Genomic DNA, 20,201 nt, shown 5'->3' with positions numbered 1-20,201 from the left:
GTCATGTTCTGTCAAAATGGGGTGTTTGCAGAACGGGGATGCGCAACGTGCGTCATGTCATGCGGGTCAAAGGGGGGGCGCAGCGTGGACATAATTTGTGTCAAGATAATAGTAGCAAGCGCGTTAGCTATTCAGACCAGGAGGTTTTCATCCAGACGGGAACTTTAATGACCGCTTAAAGTCGCTTTCAAAGATCGAGGAATTTAAAATACACAAACCACGCTTAGCTTGGACTGTAGCTGGCCACATGCCACCCAACTCAATGTTTACACTTGCACTTTATACACGTGAAAATGGGTGCAAACAGATGTACACTGGTACTACCATAGATCTTTGACCCCGAGTGAGACCCATAAGCAGAGGAAGTAGAGCCTCCTGCACAACCAGCAAGGAGGCAGCAACAGTTTCTGAATATTATGTTTCTAAATGGACCGAGGGCTATCAGTAGCCTATTGTTAGCATTAGCTTGGGGGGTTAGCGTACTGCAGCAGAACGGAACATTGCGTGGTACAGCACTGTGCATCTTGAAGGGGGTGTTCAGACGAGCAGCAACAGGCCATTGGGCTGTTTATGGCCATCAAGCTAATAACAGCTAGCGTTAGCTTATGTTGTCCGGTATGTTTACTGCTTCACTGTCGCAGATACAGGAGCTTTACAGACATTTTTATGTTGCTGGGTTTTTTGTTTTTTTTTGGGGGGGGGGGGGGGGCGCAATAGGTCCTCTTTAAAAAATCCCATACACTGTATAATTGAAGGCCAAGTCTGAGCAGAACGACACCACGACAGTTGGCTCTGGGACATGCAGTAGAAGAGGAACATTTTCTCTCCCTTACCTCTCAAATCAGAAACTCAGAAAATCCAGATTCATCAATTTGAAAGATAGAGGTTATTGCTGTGGTTGGGAATGCATTTTTGTTTGGGGTCAAAAGGCAACAGAACCCAGACCTTCCTTATACTACCTACACAAGTAAAACAAAGTTGACAAAGCTGTTCAAAAATATCTACCACCAACAAACTCCTTGTCTGTACACTTTCTTGCTATATCCCAGGAACAGCAAAGGTTAGGATGTCTGAATGATTTAACTAGTATGACCAAAGTGTGTATTAAAACACACACACCAGCCTGGTAGGAAATAAGAATAATCTAATGTACTTTCAACAGCTCACACAACGCTGTAGAATCCTGTCTGGCTTAATGAATTTGCAAATACAAAGTTAAAAACTGTGCTGTCTGTCAGCAAACATGCAAGTACAGTATAAAAGCATTACCTTTAGTGCAGGCACAAAGGCGGTCCGTCCCAGAACAGTAGGTCACTGAGACAAACGGGTCGGTTTCCTCAGTTAACCCTTCCTTTTTGGGTGGTTCCACCTTGGCCAGAACCTCCAAAGTGGACAGGTCCAATATCATGATAAAACCGCCCTGTGTGGTCACCACGAGATGTCCAAGCCCTGCCATATCTGTTTTCTTGCATTCTTTATGACTGGAGGCAGAGGTAGAAGGACCTGTGGTATTACCAGCACTGCTGGTTGTGGCTGCTTCACATGCAGTCTCAATTTCTGATCCAGACAGGTCTCTTCCAGGCCCAGACAAACCATTTTTTGCAGCTGAAAGAAGTGCTTCTTCTGGGGCCTCTTCACTCTCATCTTCTCTACTATCAAGCACATCTGGGGGAAGCAAAATTAGAGAAGTAATGGCATCACAAGGGTCCCAAATCTGTTGTACTTTGATTGGCTCTTCTTCCAAAGTGACAATTCGAGTGGAGTAGTTGAACTTGTAGAGTGCAAGATAGCCCCCTCCACTCCCACGACTTTGGGACCTCTCCTGCTGCTGCTGGTGGTTTCCTGGAGGTACTATAAAGGGAGTCTGAGGTGGAGACCCCCCTGGGTGATGGCCTTCCATTCCATTAGCCAAAGGGCGAAGAGAGTCTACTTCACGCTGGCTGCAAAGGGCCGAGTGTAGGCGGTTCAGATTGTTAAGAGCCTCAACTTGGTTTGAAGCACTTAGAGATTCAAAACCGCAAGGCTTCAGACCAACCAAAAGGTGCACTCCATCCCAGCACGGCACAATGGAGTCCACAAAGAGGTTCTCCTCTTCCAGCTGTTTTGGCAGCCTTAAGCACTGTACCAGTGTTCCTGGTCGAGGGGGATTGGAAACACTTGCTGCTGCCAGTGTGCTCCATTTGTCCACATGCCCGTCTATCCCTGCAAGATTAGTTGCATCAGCAAACTGCTGAATGTATGTGATCGGGGGATCTTGAAGAAGTAGTTGCTCATGTGTATCAAATTCCATTTCAATGATTTGTGGCACACTGAAGCCTTCCTCATGCAGACCCTTGCTCATTAAATTGTTCATATGAGCAAATACCTGTCCTGAGGATTTGTCATCCACCTCTCTAATACTATATAGCAACAGCACAGGTATAGTCCTGCGTACAGCTGGCAAAGAGGAGGGATTCAGCAGCTGAGATCCTGCCAAGTTAGAGAAGCTTTGCTCCTGGGCAACAGTCTGGGGGTGGCAAGGATCAATCTCCATTGGACCATGTTCCTGTAGAGATGCAGTAAGAGGCTCAGCAGCCTGAGTCCTTAGTGGGCCATCGGTGGTCCTGCGCGTTGAAGTTGAGGCAGATGGGGGAACAGCCAGGGGGGTTAAGGAGGCTGAGCGGTAACTGAGTAGTCCTCCAGCTAGCAAGCAGGGAAAGGGAATGTTGTGATGGTCAGCCACCTTGTCTTTTGGTTTGGCCTGGCTGTGGGCCTTTGTTTGGTTTAATGAAGGGTTTGCACCAAGTTCCTCCAAGTCCTTGACAGTGTCCTCCAATACACTGGCAACTACTTCCCACTGAAGTTTCTCTGGCTGCTGTAGCACACTGAGAGCTGTCACACTGAGACTCAGGTCCATGCTCTCCCACTGGGATGGCTGACCTGCAACAAGATCAGTACAGTCTGAAAGTTATTGGGACAAGAAACCTGTTGTTTTTGATTAATAAAAATCATTTTATTATTTATTTAGATTATTAAAGACAACACTACCTCAACAAAAAAGGACAGCTGAAGTTGCTCACCTGTTATTGACTCTGACCGTGAAGGCTCCTCGCTGTCAGAGTCCTCCAGCTGATCATCACTGAAAAAGCGATTACAAAAATTAGCACAAGAAGAGAAAACTTTAGACTAGACTTTAGAACTTTAGAGAATTTAGACTAGTTGGTGATTTCCCAACTAGAGATCGATCTCAGGTTTACGAACTTGGGCTTAAACCAACCATTATTAACAATCAGCTTCAGACTGCAGTTTGAAACGTACACTGCAAAACTTGCAACGACTCTTTCGGCAGCGCTTTGCTCGCTCTTACTGAACGTGTCAAAGAGAGAAAAGAGCTTCTTTAGTTCAGTGGGAAGGAGGAGAAAAAAAACACCTACCGCCACTGCAGTGTATGGACATTGTTTTATGTAAAGTTAGATGCTGTACGCCTAGTGATTGGTACTTGTTTTCATCTGCACGATTCTCTATGGGAACAAACACATGCACAGCGGTGGGCAGCTCGCCAGCTGGAGATCTGATGTGGATGTTTAGAGTGAAAAAGACACACCGCTGTTTCCTCCTGCTCACACTGAGACAGAGGCAGACCTTCAATGGCCAGATACAGCAAAACTAAACACACAAAACTACATTAAAAGTTCAAAACATACCTTTGCTGTTGTTGGCACTCTTACTACATTATCAGCTGCTCTCTGCCAGGGAGGGAGTAGCAATGTTTGTGCTTCATGTGATGTGAAGGCATGGCTGCTGAACGCTTTAATGGATCATAACAGGAAGAAGAAAAAAAAAATATCGGCTAGCCGATATATTGGTCAACCTCTAGTCACAAGGCTTGTCCATTTTCTTTTGTGTAAAACAACTTTCACTTTTGTTGCTCTGGTTTGTTATGTAATTTCATTTTTTCACAACTTGTTAGAACCATTTTCAGCAGCTACACTGAGCCAGAGAAAACAAATCTACAATAGAGCTGCACAATTAATCGCATTTGCAATATAATCGCAATTAAAAAAAAAACAATTTCCAAATCGCAGAGGTCTGCAATTTTTGGCTATGGAACAATTAGTTACACGTGTTGGCCACATGTTAAAGTGGGTTTGCCTCCACATGGAAGGGAAGACAGTTGCAGCAGTGAGATAATCTAATTTTATTACTTGTTTTAGAGTTTTTATAATCATACTGTTACCATAAACTTTCAGGAATCTCGCCATAGCAGTAGTGGTCAATCAGTTTAACACATAGATTTGCTTGTTGGTTGCACTTTATGTTCAACAAGGATTGATGTCTAAATCAATTAAAAGCTGTTGTCTTGAATAATACTCTGATTATTAAAAACATTAAAAGTTCTTGTTTTAAATAGTCCTTGTTTACAAACATCTTTATCTAGAGGCCATTTTTGTTGCTTGTGGTTAATGCAGAGAAAAGTCAAAATCAAATCGCAATTTTGGTTCAACTATATCGTAGGCAGAAAGCAATCATTTCTGCTCCAAGTTGAGACGCAGCGGCTCTTTTAGCACCTAATCTGCACAGCAATCAAACAGATTGATTTGTTGTTTGTATATGTTTAAGAAGACATGATAAATTAAACTGAAAAAAAAATTATCGCATTAAATCGCAATATTAAGATAAAAAAAAAAAAACCCGCAATTGGATTATATTCCAAAATCGTTCAGCCCTAATCAACAAGGTGTTAAAATCATTGAACAGGCAGCTTGGTGAACACCTACAAACCCTCAGCAGGAGCCCTGAATGATACTGTCACACTTTTGTTTAAGAGAACATTTCATCATATTTAAGAAGAAAAAAAAAACATCACAATCAAACTTCCCACTATTTCTTAAACCAGAAAGTTTGTTTTAAAGCCCTAATTCCTGACAGACATAACCTTTGGAACAACCCTCTAAAACAATGTTACTTTTGTAACCCTTGTTCTCTGTCAGAGCATTTGTTACGTGTCTCATAATGGGAACGCCCAAGGAGAGTTCCCGTCTGACGTCTCAATGTTCGTGAGTGAAATCTGTTCATGTGTGGTGTGTTCTGCCTGCCATCTGACCAGACACCACATACTGTACGAGCAAACCTGATATACTTACGATTTTTTATTGTTACGTGTGGTGTTTCTCAGGCTATGAAAATCGGCCGACTATTTTAAAATTCTGCCGTGTGAATCAGCCTTTACTAGCAACTCTTGCGCAGTCATTCAAAAAGGGACTTGGGGAAACTTCCGGAAAAATAAAAATAAAAACTGCCGACTCCACCTTTAAGTAGCTTAGAGAATTCTGCAAGTGGGAGGTAAGCATGCCTAGGGCTGGACGACAATTCAATAATAAATCGATCTATAGACGTGTGGCGCGATAGGAAAAAATAGGGTCGATAGAACTTCGATAGACAGTTTTCCTTCCTTCCTTTCAGCCTATCATATTAGTTGATGCTACAGTCACTACTTCCTCTCGACCAATCGTAATCGCGGACCCAGGCACACCGTCACAAAGCCCCGCCCTCTCAAACCATAACACAGAGCACGTGAATATATCGCAGCAAGGAGCAGCGGAGGAAACGGTCCTAAAACGAGGTTTTACTAGTTCACCAGTCTGACAGAAATAAACCAGTGATTTGTAAAACTTGCAAGGAACCGGTAAAAACAAAGTCTGGTAACGCAACCAACTTGTTTCATCACATAAGCCGCTCACACCCGCAGCAGCACGAGCCATTTTAGCCCCGCGCCACTCCGCGTCATATTTGGAGAAATCTTACGGAGCTTCTTCCAAAACAAAGCAGGTATAGCAGCTAAAATGGGCTCCCCTCTTTGTGATAAAATGGTATTGGTATATTTATTTTGGTCATTTTACTGGTCACTTTACTTTATTCTTTGTCAGTATTTAATAACATAATTCAGGTCTCTTGAGTTATTTTTCTTTAAAAAAAAATTCTGTTATGGTTAAAAAAGTTGGTTAAATAAAGATTTGTGTTTGTGTTCTTTATTAAAATTACATTTTCTAGCAATATCATAAAATGTTCAGGCAGAGCTGCACATAAAATATGGTTTTAAATATTTTCAATACTTATCGATATTGATCAATATGCTTTTTTTTTTTAATCGATAAGCTTTTTTTCTATATCGTCCAGCCCTAAGCATGCCGCAGCTTGAGCGAAAGTTTGGTGCTGGGTAAGGATGGGAATGGAAAACCGGTTCCTGTTCAGAACCGGTTCCGTGTTTTCCAATTCCGTGGCACCGTTTGGCAGCTCGCTTAACAATTCTCTTTCGATTCCGTCGTGCCGCGGGTCTGAGCAGCACAACGTTAGCACGTTTTTTTAACGCAAGTTACGTCACGTTTTATACGCAAGTTACGCACACAGCGTTCAGTAAGCACGTGTGCGTAACTTGCGCACGACGTGATCAGGCTTAAAGCGAAACCAAAAAAAAAAGTGCCGCCCCATCAGCATATACATCCGCGGGAGGAAATAGATCCAAAAGGCAGAAATTCCTGCGCGCACAACATGGCATACAATTTAATGAATGCCGTGTTTTTGATTCTTACCGGACAGAAGCTAAAGTTACGACCAGCATGGAAGGCAACTCTGGTGGTAAGTAGCTAGTTTTACATCACTGGCTGGTTCCTAGTAAATCATGCCATTTCTGGAAATAAACCAGTTTCCTACCTCTTTTTAGGGTTATTAAGGGAGTGTGCCTTTCTCATTAATCCAGCCCTTCATTGGTAGCATGTTTAATTAGAACTACTGGTAGCTGGAATTATTACAGGATTCTAGCTATTGCAATGGATGTAACGAAACATGCTATAAAGTTGCTCCGCAGTTCAGGGAGCGAGAGAAAGGTGATGCTCGTTTACTTAAATCAGGGGGAGATGAGTTTATTTCCCGAAATTGTCCAGTAATGCTTTTTCATTAAACGGATGGCTTCTCTGTTAGATTTAGATGACTGAGGTTATCTAAAGAAAGATTAATAAGCAACTGTCACAACAAACTTACATTTTCTTGTATTCTAAAGAACTCATCTAGTGTATTTAAGTTTGTTCTTATATTCCTTTTTTTATTTAAACAAATATAAATGTTACTCCAGTTGCACATTTGCTGTGGACATCTTGACCTTGGTAGTTTGTAAGGTCGTGTGATAGTTAGGTAAACAAAGTTGATGCTCATCATCAAACTGTTCTCCTTTTTTCCCCAAATTGGAATCGAAAAGAGAATCGAAAAGGAATCAAATCGTTTCACAGAATCGATAAGGGAATCGGAATCGTGAAAATCTTTTCAATTCCCAACCCTAGGCTGGGATGGGGGAGCAGTGTCTGTCTAACAAGACATAGCTTTAAGGCTGCATCATCCCTTTTCTTTTCCCTCACACCTCTTTTGCTTTGATGCCGTCTTTCTTCCCGGTGCAAAGTGTGGTTAAGTTTAACCGTGTGGCTCTTTTGCAGCAATATGAACCCCATTGGCTCTCCCCGTAGCCTGGATCGCTACTTTATGGAGATGAAGAGTGATCAGTGAGGATGGACACTTGCTCTCACAGCACAGCATCCAGTGATGCAGTCCTCTCCTCATCCAGCCTCCCTTGATATGCAATCATCATTGAAGAGGCATTCATGATGCAGACTGATATAACAGTGACCTTGTAGGAATTTCTCTGCAGTGTTTTTTGCAACAGATTGGAAGGTAGTTTTCTCTCAAAAATACACTAGCAGTCCAGAACAAAGCGCTCAGCAACAGAGTTTGCAGTTGTGTTTATAGACAGTTGAGCTAAGCTCCAGGAAGTCTGCTAGGAAGAGAGAAAACAAGCTGGAACATTTTGACTGATGTGCCTGTGCAGTGCCAGCTCTATATATAGGCAGGGGGCGGGACATGACCATGCTTGGCTCTGACAGACTTGTCCTCAGCCAATCAGGGCTGGCCTAGTGTAAAAGGCCTTTTGATGAGATCACGAAACAAATGAGACACTAGCATTGTCAAAGACTCTTGGATAGTCTCGAAACGTTTTCAGAAAAACTAAGCAAAAGTCCGGTTGCCTCCGATTCAAACCCATTTGCTGTTGCGATGACCCGGATAACTGAGAATTTAGACAGGCAGAGTTTGAGATGTATATAACACATGCTGTCAAAGCAATGGTTTGACCCCATTTTAAGAGCTACATCACAGTAATGCTGTTTAAGCATCACTATAAAACACTGGCTGAATATGTAAAGAACCAGGAGACTGCTTCCACTCAGCTCTGCTGGGTTTTGATCACTAATAAAAAGTTTTCTATTACCATAAAAAGCAATCCTGGCAACCATTCATGCCTGTCACAGTAACAACGCTGCTCAGAACTGTGCAAAAAGGACGACATTTACCTGAATGCTACCAAAAGTTGACTCTTTTCAATAACAATTGTTATCAAAAGCAGTCATTGACCAGTGTAGCTGGTGACATGCTGACTGTGTTCAAAACAACAGTTTGTAGTAAGTTGGTAGGCTGACTTTGAGGTCTCCAAACCCCTGGCTTTTAAACGTTTGCCCTGACTTTGTCCACCTCGACTAGGCAAATTAACATCTAAATCTTCTCTTTATGAAGCCGTTTTTGAACTGAAGACATTTGTGCTATGCATGCTACTAGGTCCAAGCTGCGTTTGAATGTCCCCAGGACTGACAAAAACAACCTTTTCCTACTATGCAACTTGTTCATGGAATGATCTAAAAGTTTGTAAAGTCAAAACACTGACCTTTATTATTGACTTAATGATATTCAAATTTAAGTGCTGTGGAAGAATGTCACTTTACTTTGGAGGACACTGTTTGAATAGCTGTGATTTTGTTACATCATCAGTAACAGCCAGCCTTCTGCCTGGCTGCCTTGTGCTTGCTTTCCTTTTTTTAGGATTTTTTGACCTCTGCTGTAGATCGTTATTAACCTGTTAACATTGCAACCTGTGTCTCAACAATCTGTGGCATAAAGTTGATCAGATATTCTCCAAAACTGCAGATAAGACAGAGTCATCAGAACTAAGGTCATTCTCAAAATCGCAGGTTTTTTTGTGTGTCCATGTCTGTGTCTGATAATACGGACTAGTAAAGGTGTCCTTTACCTGTCTCCCTCTAGCTTTGGTAGGTCAGAGCAGGAAGACGACTCCTCCAACCAAGTTAGAGTTGGCCTCCGAGACTCAGTCAGCACCTGCTGGCCCTGCTCACCACTGCCCAGGATCAGCTGCCGGAGGATGGCTGGATCGTACGGGTTCACGTCAAACTTTAGGTGCACCTGTTAACAACAACATTTCTGTCTAAATCCTTAAAAACGGAGGAAAGAAAGTCAGCATTCGTTGTCACACAATCGCCGCCGACAGCTCTTACCTTCATCATTTTAGAGACGTCCCAGATACAGACCTTGCCCCTCTTTGTGGCAGCAGCTAAGAACTGTGGGCAGCTTCCAAAGCCGTAGCAGGTGATCTTGTCTGAACTGTCAGGGCTGTTAGGGAACTGAGCGGGGCTGGTCGCCAACGTTACAGACAGAGGGACGTTCTGCGTATGCTCTCCCTTGACAAATGGACAGTTAGGAGAATGTCTCTCGTGTTCAGACCTGGGGGAATATGGCAGGGCTGTTAGGCAAGCATGGCATGAGATAAATGCTGCTGCATGATAAGTGGATTCCATTCACCAGGGCTCATCGGTGGGTTCCCAACAGACTAGACACACACTGCAGGTGAAACACATAGCTCTGTCATCCCCTGTTGAGGCAGGCTGTGGACAGAGAGCGAGACGGGCTTGTGAACACTTCATGTCCAATCACAGTTTTCTTTTAGAAAAACACAAACACCTGATACTACTGCTGATGTCTGCTAGACTTTAGCTTTGCTATGAACGTGCGACCAACTGTGAGCACATAGTGGGAGAGGGGAGGCCATGTTTCTGTCTAACTAAACATGTAGGACCCAAAATAAGCCCTGTGTCCCAACATCTCAAGACTCCGTTGCTGCACCAATAGAAAAGCTGTTGGCGACCAGATGTGTGTACAGACTAGAGCACACACTCCTGCATAGTATGGATGCATTAATATGGCCAAAAGAAGATTGTGGTTATTTATGCCAGATAAACTCTTCTTTAGAACTAAAAGCCACATGTATACCCCTGAGAAGTATACAGTTGCAGGGCACCGTTCTAAGGCCCCCGCCCTACCAGGCCAGCTCTTGTGTGCACTTACATGATGACTTGTTGAATCTGGCTAGCATTATAGCACATTTCCCTGCTGTCCTGCAACAAACCTTAATAGGCAGTGCTGTCAAGTGTCACGCAACACGATATTCTTCATGCAGAGAAATAACGGTCCCTTTTCAAAGCTCCTGTTGCCGACGCAGCAGCCCCCATAATGTTATGATTATGTTTATTTTAACACTTGTGTTAAATAATTAAAAGGTGTTGATAGCTTTCTGCTTTCAGTTCATAGCAAACACAGACCCCAGATAATCATTAGTCTATCCACCTACCGTTACAAATAAGAATTATTTCTAATATATGGAAAAGTCCTACCTTCAGCTGACTGTGAAAGGTAAAGAACGTGTAGATTGAAGGTATAATGTGTGAGGGTATATTCCTCAAGGGAGATGCCGACTGATGCACAGGATCAATAGAACATCAAATTAGCTTTTCTTTCTATGCAGGTTGTCTTGTGATCGTTAGACTTTTCGCCATCTGCACATAGAAACTTATTCAGCGTGAAGCCAGGACACACCATCACACTGTAGTGCTTCTGATTCCTTTATATGCAAGCTTTATGCAAACTGTCATGAAATGGACTTGGATTCTTCATGAAGCCCACTGAAAACTCATTTGCAGCTGGATTTTTGTTTCATTTGCAGTCTTATTCCTTTTCCCATTTAAGTGAATCTGTATTGCAGGTTTCAACACAACTTTTGAATCTTGAAGCAGTATCTGCTTGTTGGTCTCATTGTAGAAAGTAATTAAGTTCATATGATGCACTGCTCTATTTAACAACTTAGCCTTCTATAGTTCAGTTCAATTCAATTTTATTTATATAGCGCCAATTTATGAAACATGTCATCTCGAGGCACTTTACAAAGTCAAAATCAATCACATTATACAGATTGGTCAAAATTGTTCCTATATAAGGGAACAAGTTGATTGCTTCAAAGTCCCGACAAGCAGCATTCACTCCTGGAGAAGCGTAGAGCCAGTGTTTCCCGCAGCGCTATCTTGGCGAGGTGGCCGCCTTGCCAAACTCACGCTACCGCCTCGCCAACATTAAAAAAAAAAAAAAAAAAAAAAACCCTGAAGTTTTAATTCATTGCCAGGCCCAGACAATAATAAAACAGCATTGATAACTGTACGGCAGATAATACTGAGTTGCGACACCCCCTGGTTGGTTATATTACTACGCCAGTAATTTTCTTTGATCATCCGAGGAGACGTGTGGGGGGGAAAAAAACGTCTTCATCGTCGGTTAACTATATGTGGAAAGGTAAGTAGTTAAATAGAATAAAATGTAAATAGTTTTACATACAGAATGTAATGTGTCTCTGTGCTTCACCGCTCTTACTGCGTTACATATAATGTAGGTGCGCACTTTTAAGGGTCATTTTAAGGAAGTTGTAACATCAGGGGCTTTAGCTCAGACCCATTTTTCCTTCTCTCTCCTCTAAAGGAGCCCTTTACAGTCTTCATTTATGCATTTTCCCCACTGTTTATCCAGCAGCTGGATCAGCGTAAAGACGCAGCGTGAACCCCAGCGGGCTTTAAGTGTGGCAGCTGAGGGAAAAATGTTGGACTGTATAGGTTTGATGAAACTCTGCCTCGTTCACTATTGAGACCAACATGGGTAGAATAATGATAATCTGTAGTGTTTTTTATTGCCTGGATGTGAATCTGATAATTCATATTGTACCTTTTATAATAAACTTAATATTTTCCCATCAAAAGGTAGGAAACAAAGATTTATTTTCCAGGGTCCAGTCAGCCACGCCCCCAACCACCCCCCCCCCCCAAACACCAAATTAACATAATCTCACTCTTAAATTTTGGTAAAAATTGAGAGGTCAGGTGAGGATTAATTTTTTGGTCGATAAAAAATATGCCTGTTTTTTTACATCTACAACTTGGCCGGTGAATCAGGAAGTTAATTTCGGACACTGATTGTGTCCCTCCGAACACCCCCCCCCCCCGGCAGTCATCTGCGCAAAACTGGTTCCGGTCGACAACTCACCACCTCGCCTAAGCAAATTCCTGTGGGAAACACTGTTAGAGCCACAGGGAGAGTCGTCTGCATTGTCCATGGCTTTGCAGCAATCCCTCATACTGAGCAAGCATGAAGTGACAGTTCATAAAATCTTATTTATTTACTCAATACAGCAACATTTGATGGAAGAAAATTTGCATCCAATCTTTTCTTTTTTACATGTACGCATGTACCATTAAAGCCTCATCACCTCCCATCCCACACTGATGTGGTGTTTAGTCCTCTAGCCAGTCTTTTCATTACATGCTAATTTTTAGAAAAATGAATATAGTAAAATCTATCTGGCTGTTAGCTAAGACCTGTGTCAGAACATACCTGGTGATAAAAGCCTGCCTGAGCCATTGGATCTGGCTGAGCCCATCTGTAACCGGCGTGTGGCCATGACGTAAACGTCTCCCGCCTGTTGGCCTCACTGTACATCAGTGACCTGTGGAAAGCAACACTCTTTAAATGGAGGTCTGGAACCCACCACGGTGTGTGGTTTACAGTGACCAGTATGTCAAATCTTCATATGTTCAACACACCCTGAAATTGTCCTAAAGTTGCAATAAACTGGAACCTTAACAAATGTGATCTCAAGACCAAAGTCTGGACAGGGTTTATACAGGAATGAGTAAGCCTAATTTAATGCCCGTAGAAATATTTTTAATGCCATCAACAAGTACTATATATATATATATATATATATATATATATATATATATATATATATGCCGTTGTCTGCCCCTTGCAGCTGATCTGTGGCTGTCCGCAGTGGTGTAGTGGTCCCTGGAGCAGTAGGTATACTCTCAATGTTTGCCCTTTTAGACGCAGCTCAGAAAAATGCCGTTTTAGAAACAATGACATGTAACACTGCTCTATTTAGTTTACCCAAAAATCCATCACTAGGGTTTACTCGTTTTAGCCTAAAATATTTAGCCTAAATATATTTCCTTGAGCTACTACGTGAGGTGTGAAAATACTGTTGTCTCTTTTTTTAAAAGATTTTATCCAGCTTCTGGCAGGTAATGTAAAATTTTCTTTGGTTTATATTAAAAAGGAATTTCTACACTACATCCAGAATCAACAATTCATTACTTTACTGTAGGTTTTTTAATTTAGACCTAGATGATAAGGCATATGGAAATTCCTAAATTGAATGAAAATCTATAGAAAGAGATAAAGTTAATGATGAGGAGAACATCAAAACTCAAATTACTTTGTCTTTGCAAATCATGAATTGTCAAATATACCAGTTGAAACACCCAAAGAACTGCTGATCCTGTTGATTTAGACAGCCTGACAATGAATGTTTAGCCCCTTGATTTTAAACATGACAGTCACCTCGGGGACCTCAGTTAAATCATTTTTATCATGTAAGGAACAAAGCAAAGGTAAAGCCTATTCTTTCAAGGCATAAATATGGAAACACTACTCTAAACCTTCATTCATCATGGCTGGATTAGTGTAATTCTCTTTATCTCTGAATCGGTCAGTCGTCACTCAGATGTGTGCAGCTGGTTCAAATCCTGCTACACACCTTTTAATGGAAAAACATAAAATAAAGCACATTACCCCATCCTGGCCTCCCTTCACTGGTTGCCTGTTTATCTTAGAGTTCAGTTTAAAGAACTTCTGCTTGTTTTTAAGGATTTAAACAGCTTATTATTATTTTTGTTGTTTTAAATTGTTGAGTCTTTACCCAAGTTATTTTATTAGATGTTAGTTTGTTTTACCTCCTGTTAAAGTGCTCTTTAAATAATGATGACAATGATGATGATAATTATGATCACAAGAAACTTTTGCATCTTCACCCAGAAGCTTGAAAGAAAAGAGACAAAAAGATTTTTCACACCTCACTTAGTAACTCAAGGAATTATTTTAAACTAAATATTTTAGGCAAAAACATTAAACTGTTTATTGGTTGTTGTTTTTTCTTCAATCTCACCGTTATGTTTCATAATTTCTGCCAAAAGCTGCAGCATTTTCATTTAATCCATCTGAATGCAGTATTTGCAAGCCCTACTCTGATTGGATGGAAAGAACCCTGTCTGTGATTGGCAATGCTGACTGAATAATAAATGGCTATGCTATGCATCGTATACCCGCGTATACCCTGGACTACACTGTCCGACTTCATGTGAAATCATGAAGCGTTGACACCCATTGTGCAGCTTCATTTTTTTACAAACACGGCAAAATCCTTCCTCATCCTTAATGCTGACAGGCTGCAGCCATGTCCCGAGTTCCTCGTTTTCCATCTACTTTTGTTGAAATTTGCATTTTCCCAAATCTTTCTCCGCCTCGAGCTTCTTTTCCGAACATTGTAAAAACAAACAGCTTTACGATCAACCGGAAGCAGTTCAGCGCAAACATGCGGAATCAGTTATATCTGATAATATATGACGAAACTGTTTTTATGACCGTAATTTTTTTTTTTTAGAAAAAAAATAATGTCACCAATAATCACATTTAATGACTTTTAATGCTAATTAAGGCCTTAATTTAAAAAATAAAATAATTTAATGACTTTTAATGCCCCGCGGAAACCTTGCTGGATTAAAAACAAAGACCTAAAGAATTTTTGTCAAATTAGAAGATCCAAGAGACTGAAACATCCATGTTAAATGGCCTCTCCTGAAAAAGTGCCACCAGGACCACACCTTCTAACACTCAATGCAGGTTAATTGTTTAGTGATGTAGTGACAGACTCAATGTGAGAAAGCGGGTGGCCCAACCTGTCTACAGAGCGCCCAGGGCCCACCCCGAGCTCAGGCCTGGCGCTTGACAGGAGGTAGGAGAGCCTGTCCATGATGGAGGAGGCTACCGATAAGGCAGCAACGTTCTGGTTAATCTTCTTCAGCTCACTGACGATGGCACCAGCCACAAGCTTCAGCACGTGATGAGGGAGATGGAACGTGACCGTTGCCCACTGAAAGAAGCAGATAGAAGACAGTAATCAAACATATCTGCTTAAACCAGGAGAAGAGCGTCTGTCAATGTTGCTGCTAATGTCAGCAACTTAAAGATACAACCAAGGTACATTCCTTAGAATAGCATCCTCATTTAATCCTTTCCAATTACAATTTAGAACTGTAAAACCCAGCATTGTTGTCCAGGAACCAGTGTTTGAATAAGCTTGAACGGCTGCTGAGTTGGTTGCTCCATCCACTCGGTCCCCACACCTTTATCATCTCCCACCGTCTCCAAAAAGTAAATCTTTGCAGTACCCCGGCTGTAGTTTGTCTCATTACTTCCTTTTTCAGCAAAAAGCCATTATCCCTGTGTGTGTACAGCTGAACTTTCTTCCTCTCGCTGTGCTGCCCCCAAGAGGCGATGGACGGGGGCTTTTCAGCTACTTCTCTTTTTCATTTATTTGTTGAGACTCGTTCTTGTCGTCCCAAGCTTATCTGGGACCGGGTCGCAGAAAGCAGCAGACGCCCAGACTCCAGTCCCCCAGACAACTGAGAGCGTGTCTCCTCCTGGTGGGACATGCCTAGAACACCTCCTGAGGGAGGCGTCCAGGGACATTCAGAAGAAAAGCCCGGGCCACTGCAGCTGACAGCTCTCTATGTGGAGGAGCAGCAGCTCTACTCTGAGCCCCTCCTGGATGGTGGAGCTCCTCACCCCGTCTCTAAGGTAGAGCCCAGCCACATTACGGAGGAAGCTCATTTCAGCCACTAGTATCCAGGATGTTGTTCTTCTGGACATGACCCAAATCTCATGGCTGTAGGTCAGGGTTCAGGGTGCTTGCTCTTTTTCCAAATTAAAATTCCTGACTTTTTCCAGACTTTTTTAAAACTGATTTCCCCCCCCCCCCCCAAGACCTTAACTTTATGTACTTGTATACTTGTGTGCCTACTGCCTACTTCATTGGTTGAGATTGTACAAACTGTGTTTATTAGAAATGCTAATTTTTATAGGCTAGTATTTAATGAACAAATGCATTATTCACAGTAAATTATGCTTTTACTGATGAAAATGTTTCAAAACATGAAAATCACAAGTACATGAATTTCACATCAGACAAGTGTTTGACTCCATTAGGCTAATACAGTACATGACCAGTTAGTAAAATTATAGTTTTATAGCCTACCTTCCCATTTCCCATTTCACAATGCCTTTGAGCATACTGTAAAATTCTACCATACATTTTTTCCCCATACTTATTAAGACTTTCAAGACTTGCGCAAGCACCCTGGGGTTGGAGTGTAGGCCGGTGGGTAAATCAGAGCTGAGCCTTTTTGGTAGCACCAATTCATTCAGCCCTCATTCGTAAACAAGACTCCAAGATATTTTGACTCTTCCACTCAATGGCGGTGGATGGTCTTAAGACCCTCCTGAAAACACCTGGGCCCCTGTGGTTTGTTTCCACTTAGTTTAAGATTCTTGTTTGATATTTGTGGAATCGTTAAAATGCAGTCAGTAACTTGCATTTATACACACAGACATATCTATATCTATCTATCTATCTATCTATCTATCTATCTATCTATCTATATATATATATATATATATATATATATATATATATATATATATATATATATATATATATATATATATATATATATATATATATATATATATATATATATATATACATACACACACACACACACACATATATAACTGATGCACCTTTCCTACTTTTGCACCTTTTATGAGCCGATGTGGCATGTGAATTTCTCTAATGTGAGATCAGTAAAGCCTATCTTATCTCATCTTATCATTTCCCATTTTTTTTGCCCATTATATCCTGGGAACATTAAATCACTTATATCTATATTACTATTATTTGCTGCATTAAATTTCATTGGGCTTTTCTATAAAAACTCTGCACCTTTCTTCCCTGACATTTATCGATGCTCTGAAAAAACAACCGTGGAGAAAACAGCTAAAATCCCAATTCTGACAATGCTGGCAGTTTTTGGAGTTTTCAGGCAGTAATAATTAGAAGTCCTTGTCAAGATAAACCCAAATTCTTAATTTTCACAATAACAATAAAACAACACAATAAAGTCCCAGCCATACTGTATGATACTGTAAAAAATGAAAGAGGAGGAAGACATTCCTAGTAGTATCCTGTGCCTTCAGAGAATACAGAACAAAAAAAAGCATTGTTTGTGTCTCATTAGCTTACCTTAGCTACTTTATGATTGGCTGCAGTCTCATGTGAGGTATTCTTCAGACCTTCTTTGAGCTGGTTGATAAAAAGTTCATACCCCTCAGTGCTGGACACATCGATCTTTTCCTGACATGCCGACAGCATTTGCTGTGCCTAAACAAACAAACACATTTCAGTTGGTTTGAAAAGACAAACAGAGCAAAAAAAAAAAAGCCGCCCTCTTTTCTGGTGCAGTCTCGATTTTGGCTTCCTCGCCCTTTTCTAATGGGTAAAACGGCTAAATAAATATGTCAAATGATCTAACTATTTCACCTCAAACTGTAATAATTTTAATGTGAACTATTTGCTATTCTCGTATTGCATGAAAATAACAATAGGGTTTCTGCTACTAATTGATTGTGGGGCACCGCCACGGCAAAATAAAAACAGACACATCTGCAGAATGAAGTTTTTTTTAAATACATGTTAAAACGATGTAAAGCATATGAGAGATATATATATATATATATATATATATATATATATATATATATATATATATATATATATATATATATATATATATATATATATATATACACACCCTATATTATGCATGACCTATATTTTTCCACTTATACTACCAATAATCAGTTTGAAATGAATTGAAATATCATGAAAATTCGTAGTGTACCTTCTTTTGAAAAATCATCACCGCCTGCTCCTTCCTGTCTGGCTGTGAAGCTGCTAGTGGCTAAACTAGAGACCACAGTCCAATGATGCTCATTTAGCGTCTTTGTTGCTGTATTTTGCCACTTTTTGGACACCCCTAGGAATTTTCTTTCAAGAAGCAACTAGCAACAATGACTTAACGACTTTTTTGTTTTAATGCAACTTTGCCGAGGCAGCAGCGAGACGCGAGTTGCTATGAGGGTTCCTACTTCCCTCAGCGCTGTCTCACAGGCACAATACAGCTGCTGCTGCCTCGTCGCGTAAATATAGTTTTTAAAGTAGTCGATTTTGTCTCTGAAACTGATGCATTAAAATAATTCCCTGACAAATACACAATATTCTTTGAATTATACAAAAGACAAAAGTTTGTGTTAAGGCTGGACGATAATTCAATAACAATAGACCAGTTCACGCGTGACGTCAGCGCTGCATCCAGGTCCGGCGTGTAGGCAAATCACCACTGCTCTCGTCTACTACATGACAAAACGGGTGATTTAGAGCGTACTTTTAGTTTGTTTATTTTTGGAATCTAAACAATGCCTACGACTTGTTGTGCTCCCGGTTGCACACAGAGGCATTCCAAATCGTTGGATGTATGTTTCTGTTGTTTACCGAAGGACGAAGAAATGGATATTTTCAATGAAAAGAGTGCAGGCAGACACTCCCAATGGACTGGGGGAGCCATCACACTACGACAGAATTTGCAGTCTACACTTCATCTGCGGTAAACACAACTTAATTCTGCTCTAGTCATTGTTCTACTTAAATGATTATATAAATAAAAAATTAGGATATATACTTAAGTCAAGACGTAAACGTTCGTTTCGTAATAATATACGTACATGTACAATGTATGCAAACCCTCTGGCATGAGTCTGTGAAAAGGATTAATAAGACAAAAACACCAAAACAATCCTTAGCGAACAATGTTTTTTAAACCTCTCTGCTGAGGTGCGGTCTGTGTCTGACTCCGCTTTCCTATGTTACACAAACATGTCTGAACATGTCCCAATATAAAATTATTGTAGCCATCCAGTGGTTTCATGCTTTTCGTGCTCTCTCGTGTGTACTGGCCTGTGTGTTTATAAGGCAGCTGTATATGTCGCGGTACGGAACACTTGGCCAGCATTTCACAGACTCACTCCGTCCCTTCAGGCTTTGCTGTGTGGATCTGGCAATCTGACACCATCAACCATCAACTTACTCTTAAAACCATCTTGTGATACGTTATCTAAAGAAGAAAAATACGCGGAGAACTCGTCAGTTTCTCTGTTTGCGTCCGCCATTGTGTTCGTCTTTTGCCTACCTGTTCGGCGCGCATGCGCGAAAAACCCGCTTCAAAACAATAACAATGAACTGATCTATATATGTCAATCCATAGACGTATATAGATGATATTTAAAAAAAAAAGGGTCAGTAAAAAGTTCAATAGAATAACAGTTTTCCTTCTTTTTGCATTCTAGCCATGTAGGTTAATATTACAGTCATTACATCCTCCCAACCAATCACAAACGCAGACCCGGGAATGCTCCGTCACCAGGCTCCGCCCCTTTCAAAGAGTTCAGAGAGCACGCCTTCTTTTCTTTTTTTTTTAAACGTTGGTTGAAATAATGGTTAAGTTTGAATTCAGTGTTTGTGTGTTCTGCATCTAAAAATAGGTCGCTAAGCAACAGCACAAAATGGACAAGTCTGCACTTAAAATGCATGTTTTGAATTTGTTGGTAATTATCGATATGGATCAATACGATTTCTATTTTATCAGTATGCTTTTTTTCTACATGGTCCAGCCAAAGTTAAACATTTACTTTCACATACACACAGCTGGAGGTCCAACAACATTAAAGACTTCCTGTCCGATTGTCACAGCGCCCTCTTACCTCTGTGACCGGCAGCTCCAGCTGAACCATATCCTCCGGCTTGGCCACTGGGGGCTGTAAGGCCGTGTCCAGTAGCAGAATGCCGTTCAAGTCCTTCCTGCACCCCACAGCGTAGTCGTCCACAAAAAGCACCTTGTCGACGGCAGGGAAGTACTGGCACCTGACGCGGCCACCTGGTTTGGCTGGGAGAGAATAACATCAGTAAGTCAGTTTTTAGATTTTAACTGGGAGCTCCCTAACCTGAC

The 20,201-nt window shown here is 41.2% G+C and overlaps 1 protein-coding gene across 1 annotated transcript in view; it reads right to left on the bottom strand.

Moving 5' to 3' along the window:
* LOC118560031 (baculoviral IAP repeat-containing protein 6-like) overlaps positions 1-20,201 on the bottom strand; it is a gene marked incomplete at its 3' end in the record, with an annotated part of 50,001 nt that overhangs the window by 18,726 nt on the left and 11,074 nt on the right. The window contains exons 2-10 of the mRNA XM_036130662.1: positions 19,957-20,138; positions 17,384-17,521; positions 14,979-15,172; positions 12,577-12,688; positions 9,670-9,752; positions 9,366-9,591; positions 9,104-9,273; positions 3,060-3,118; positions 1,270-2,919 (exon numbers count right to left, since the gene is read on the bottom strand). Of these exons, the coding sequence (XP_035986555.1) occupies positions 1,270-2,919; positions 3,060-3,118; positions 9,104-9,273; positions 9,366-9,591; positions 9,670-9,752; positions 12,577-12,688; positions 14,979-15,172; positions 17,384-17,521; positions 19,957-20,138 (2,814 nt within the window). The remainder of the gene's footprint in view (positions 1-1,269; positions 2,920-3,059; positions 3,119-9,103; positions 9,274-9,365; positions 9,592-9,669; positions 9,753-12,576; positions 12,689-14,978; positions 15,173-17,383; positions 17,522-19,956; positions 20,139-20,201) is intronic.

Source organism: Fundulus heteroclitus, unplaced genomic scaffold (assembly GCF_011125445.2).
Source record: "Fundulus heteroclitus isolate FHET01 unplaced genomic scaffold, MU-UCD_Fhet_4.1 scaffold_37, whole genome shotgun sequence".
Classification (NCBI taxonomy): domain Eukaryota; kingdom Metazoa; phylum Chordata; class Actinopteri; order Cyprinodontiformes; family Fundulidae; genus Fundulus; species Fundulus heteroclitus.
This window is presented reverse-complemented; position numbering and strand designations above follow the sequence as displayed.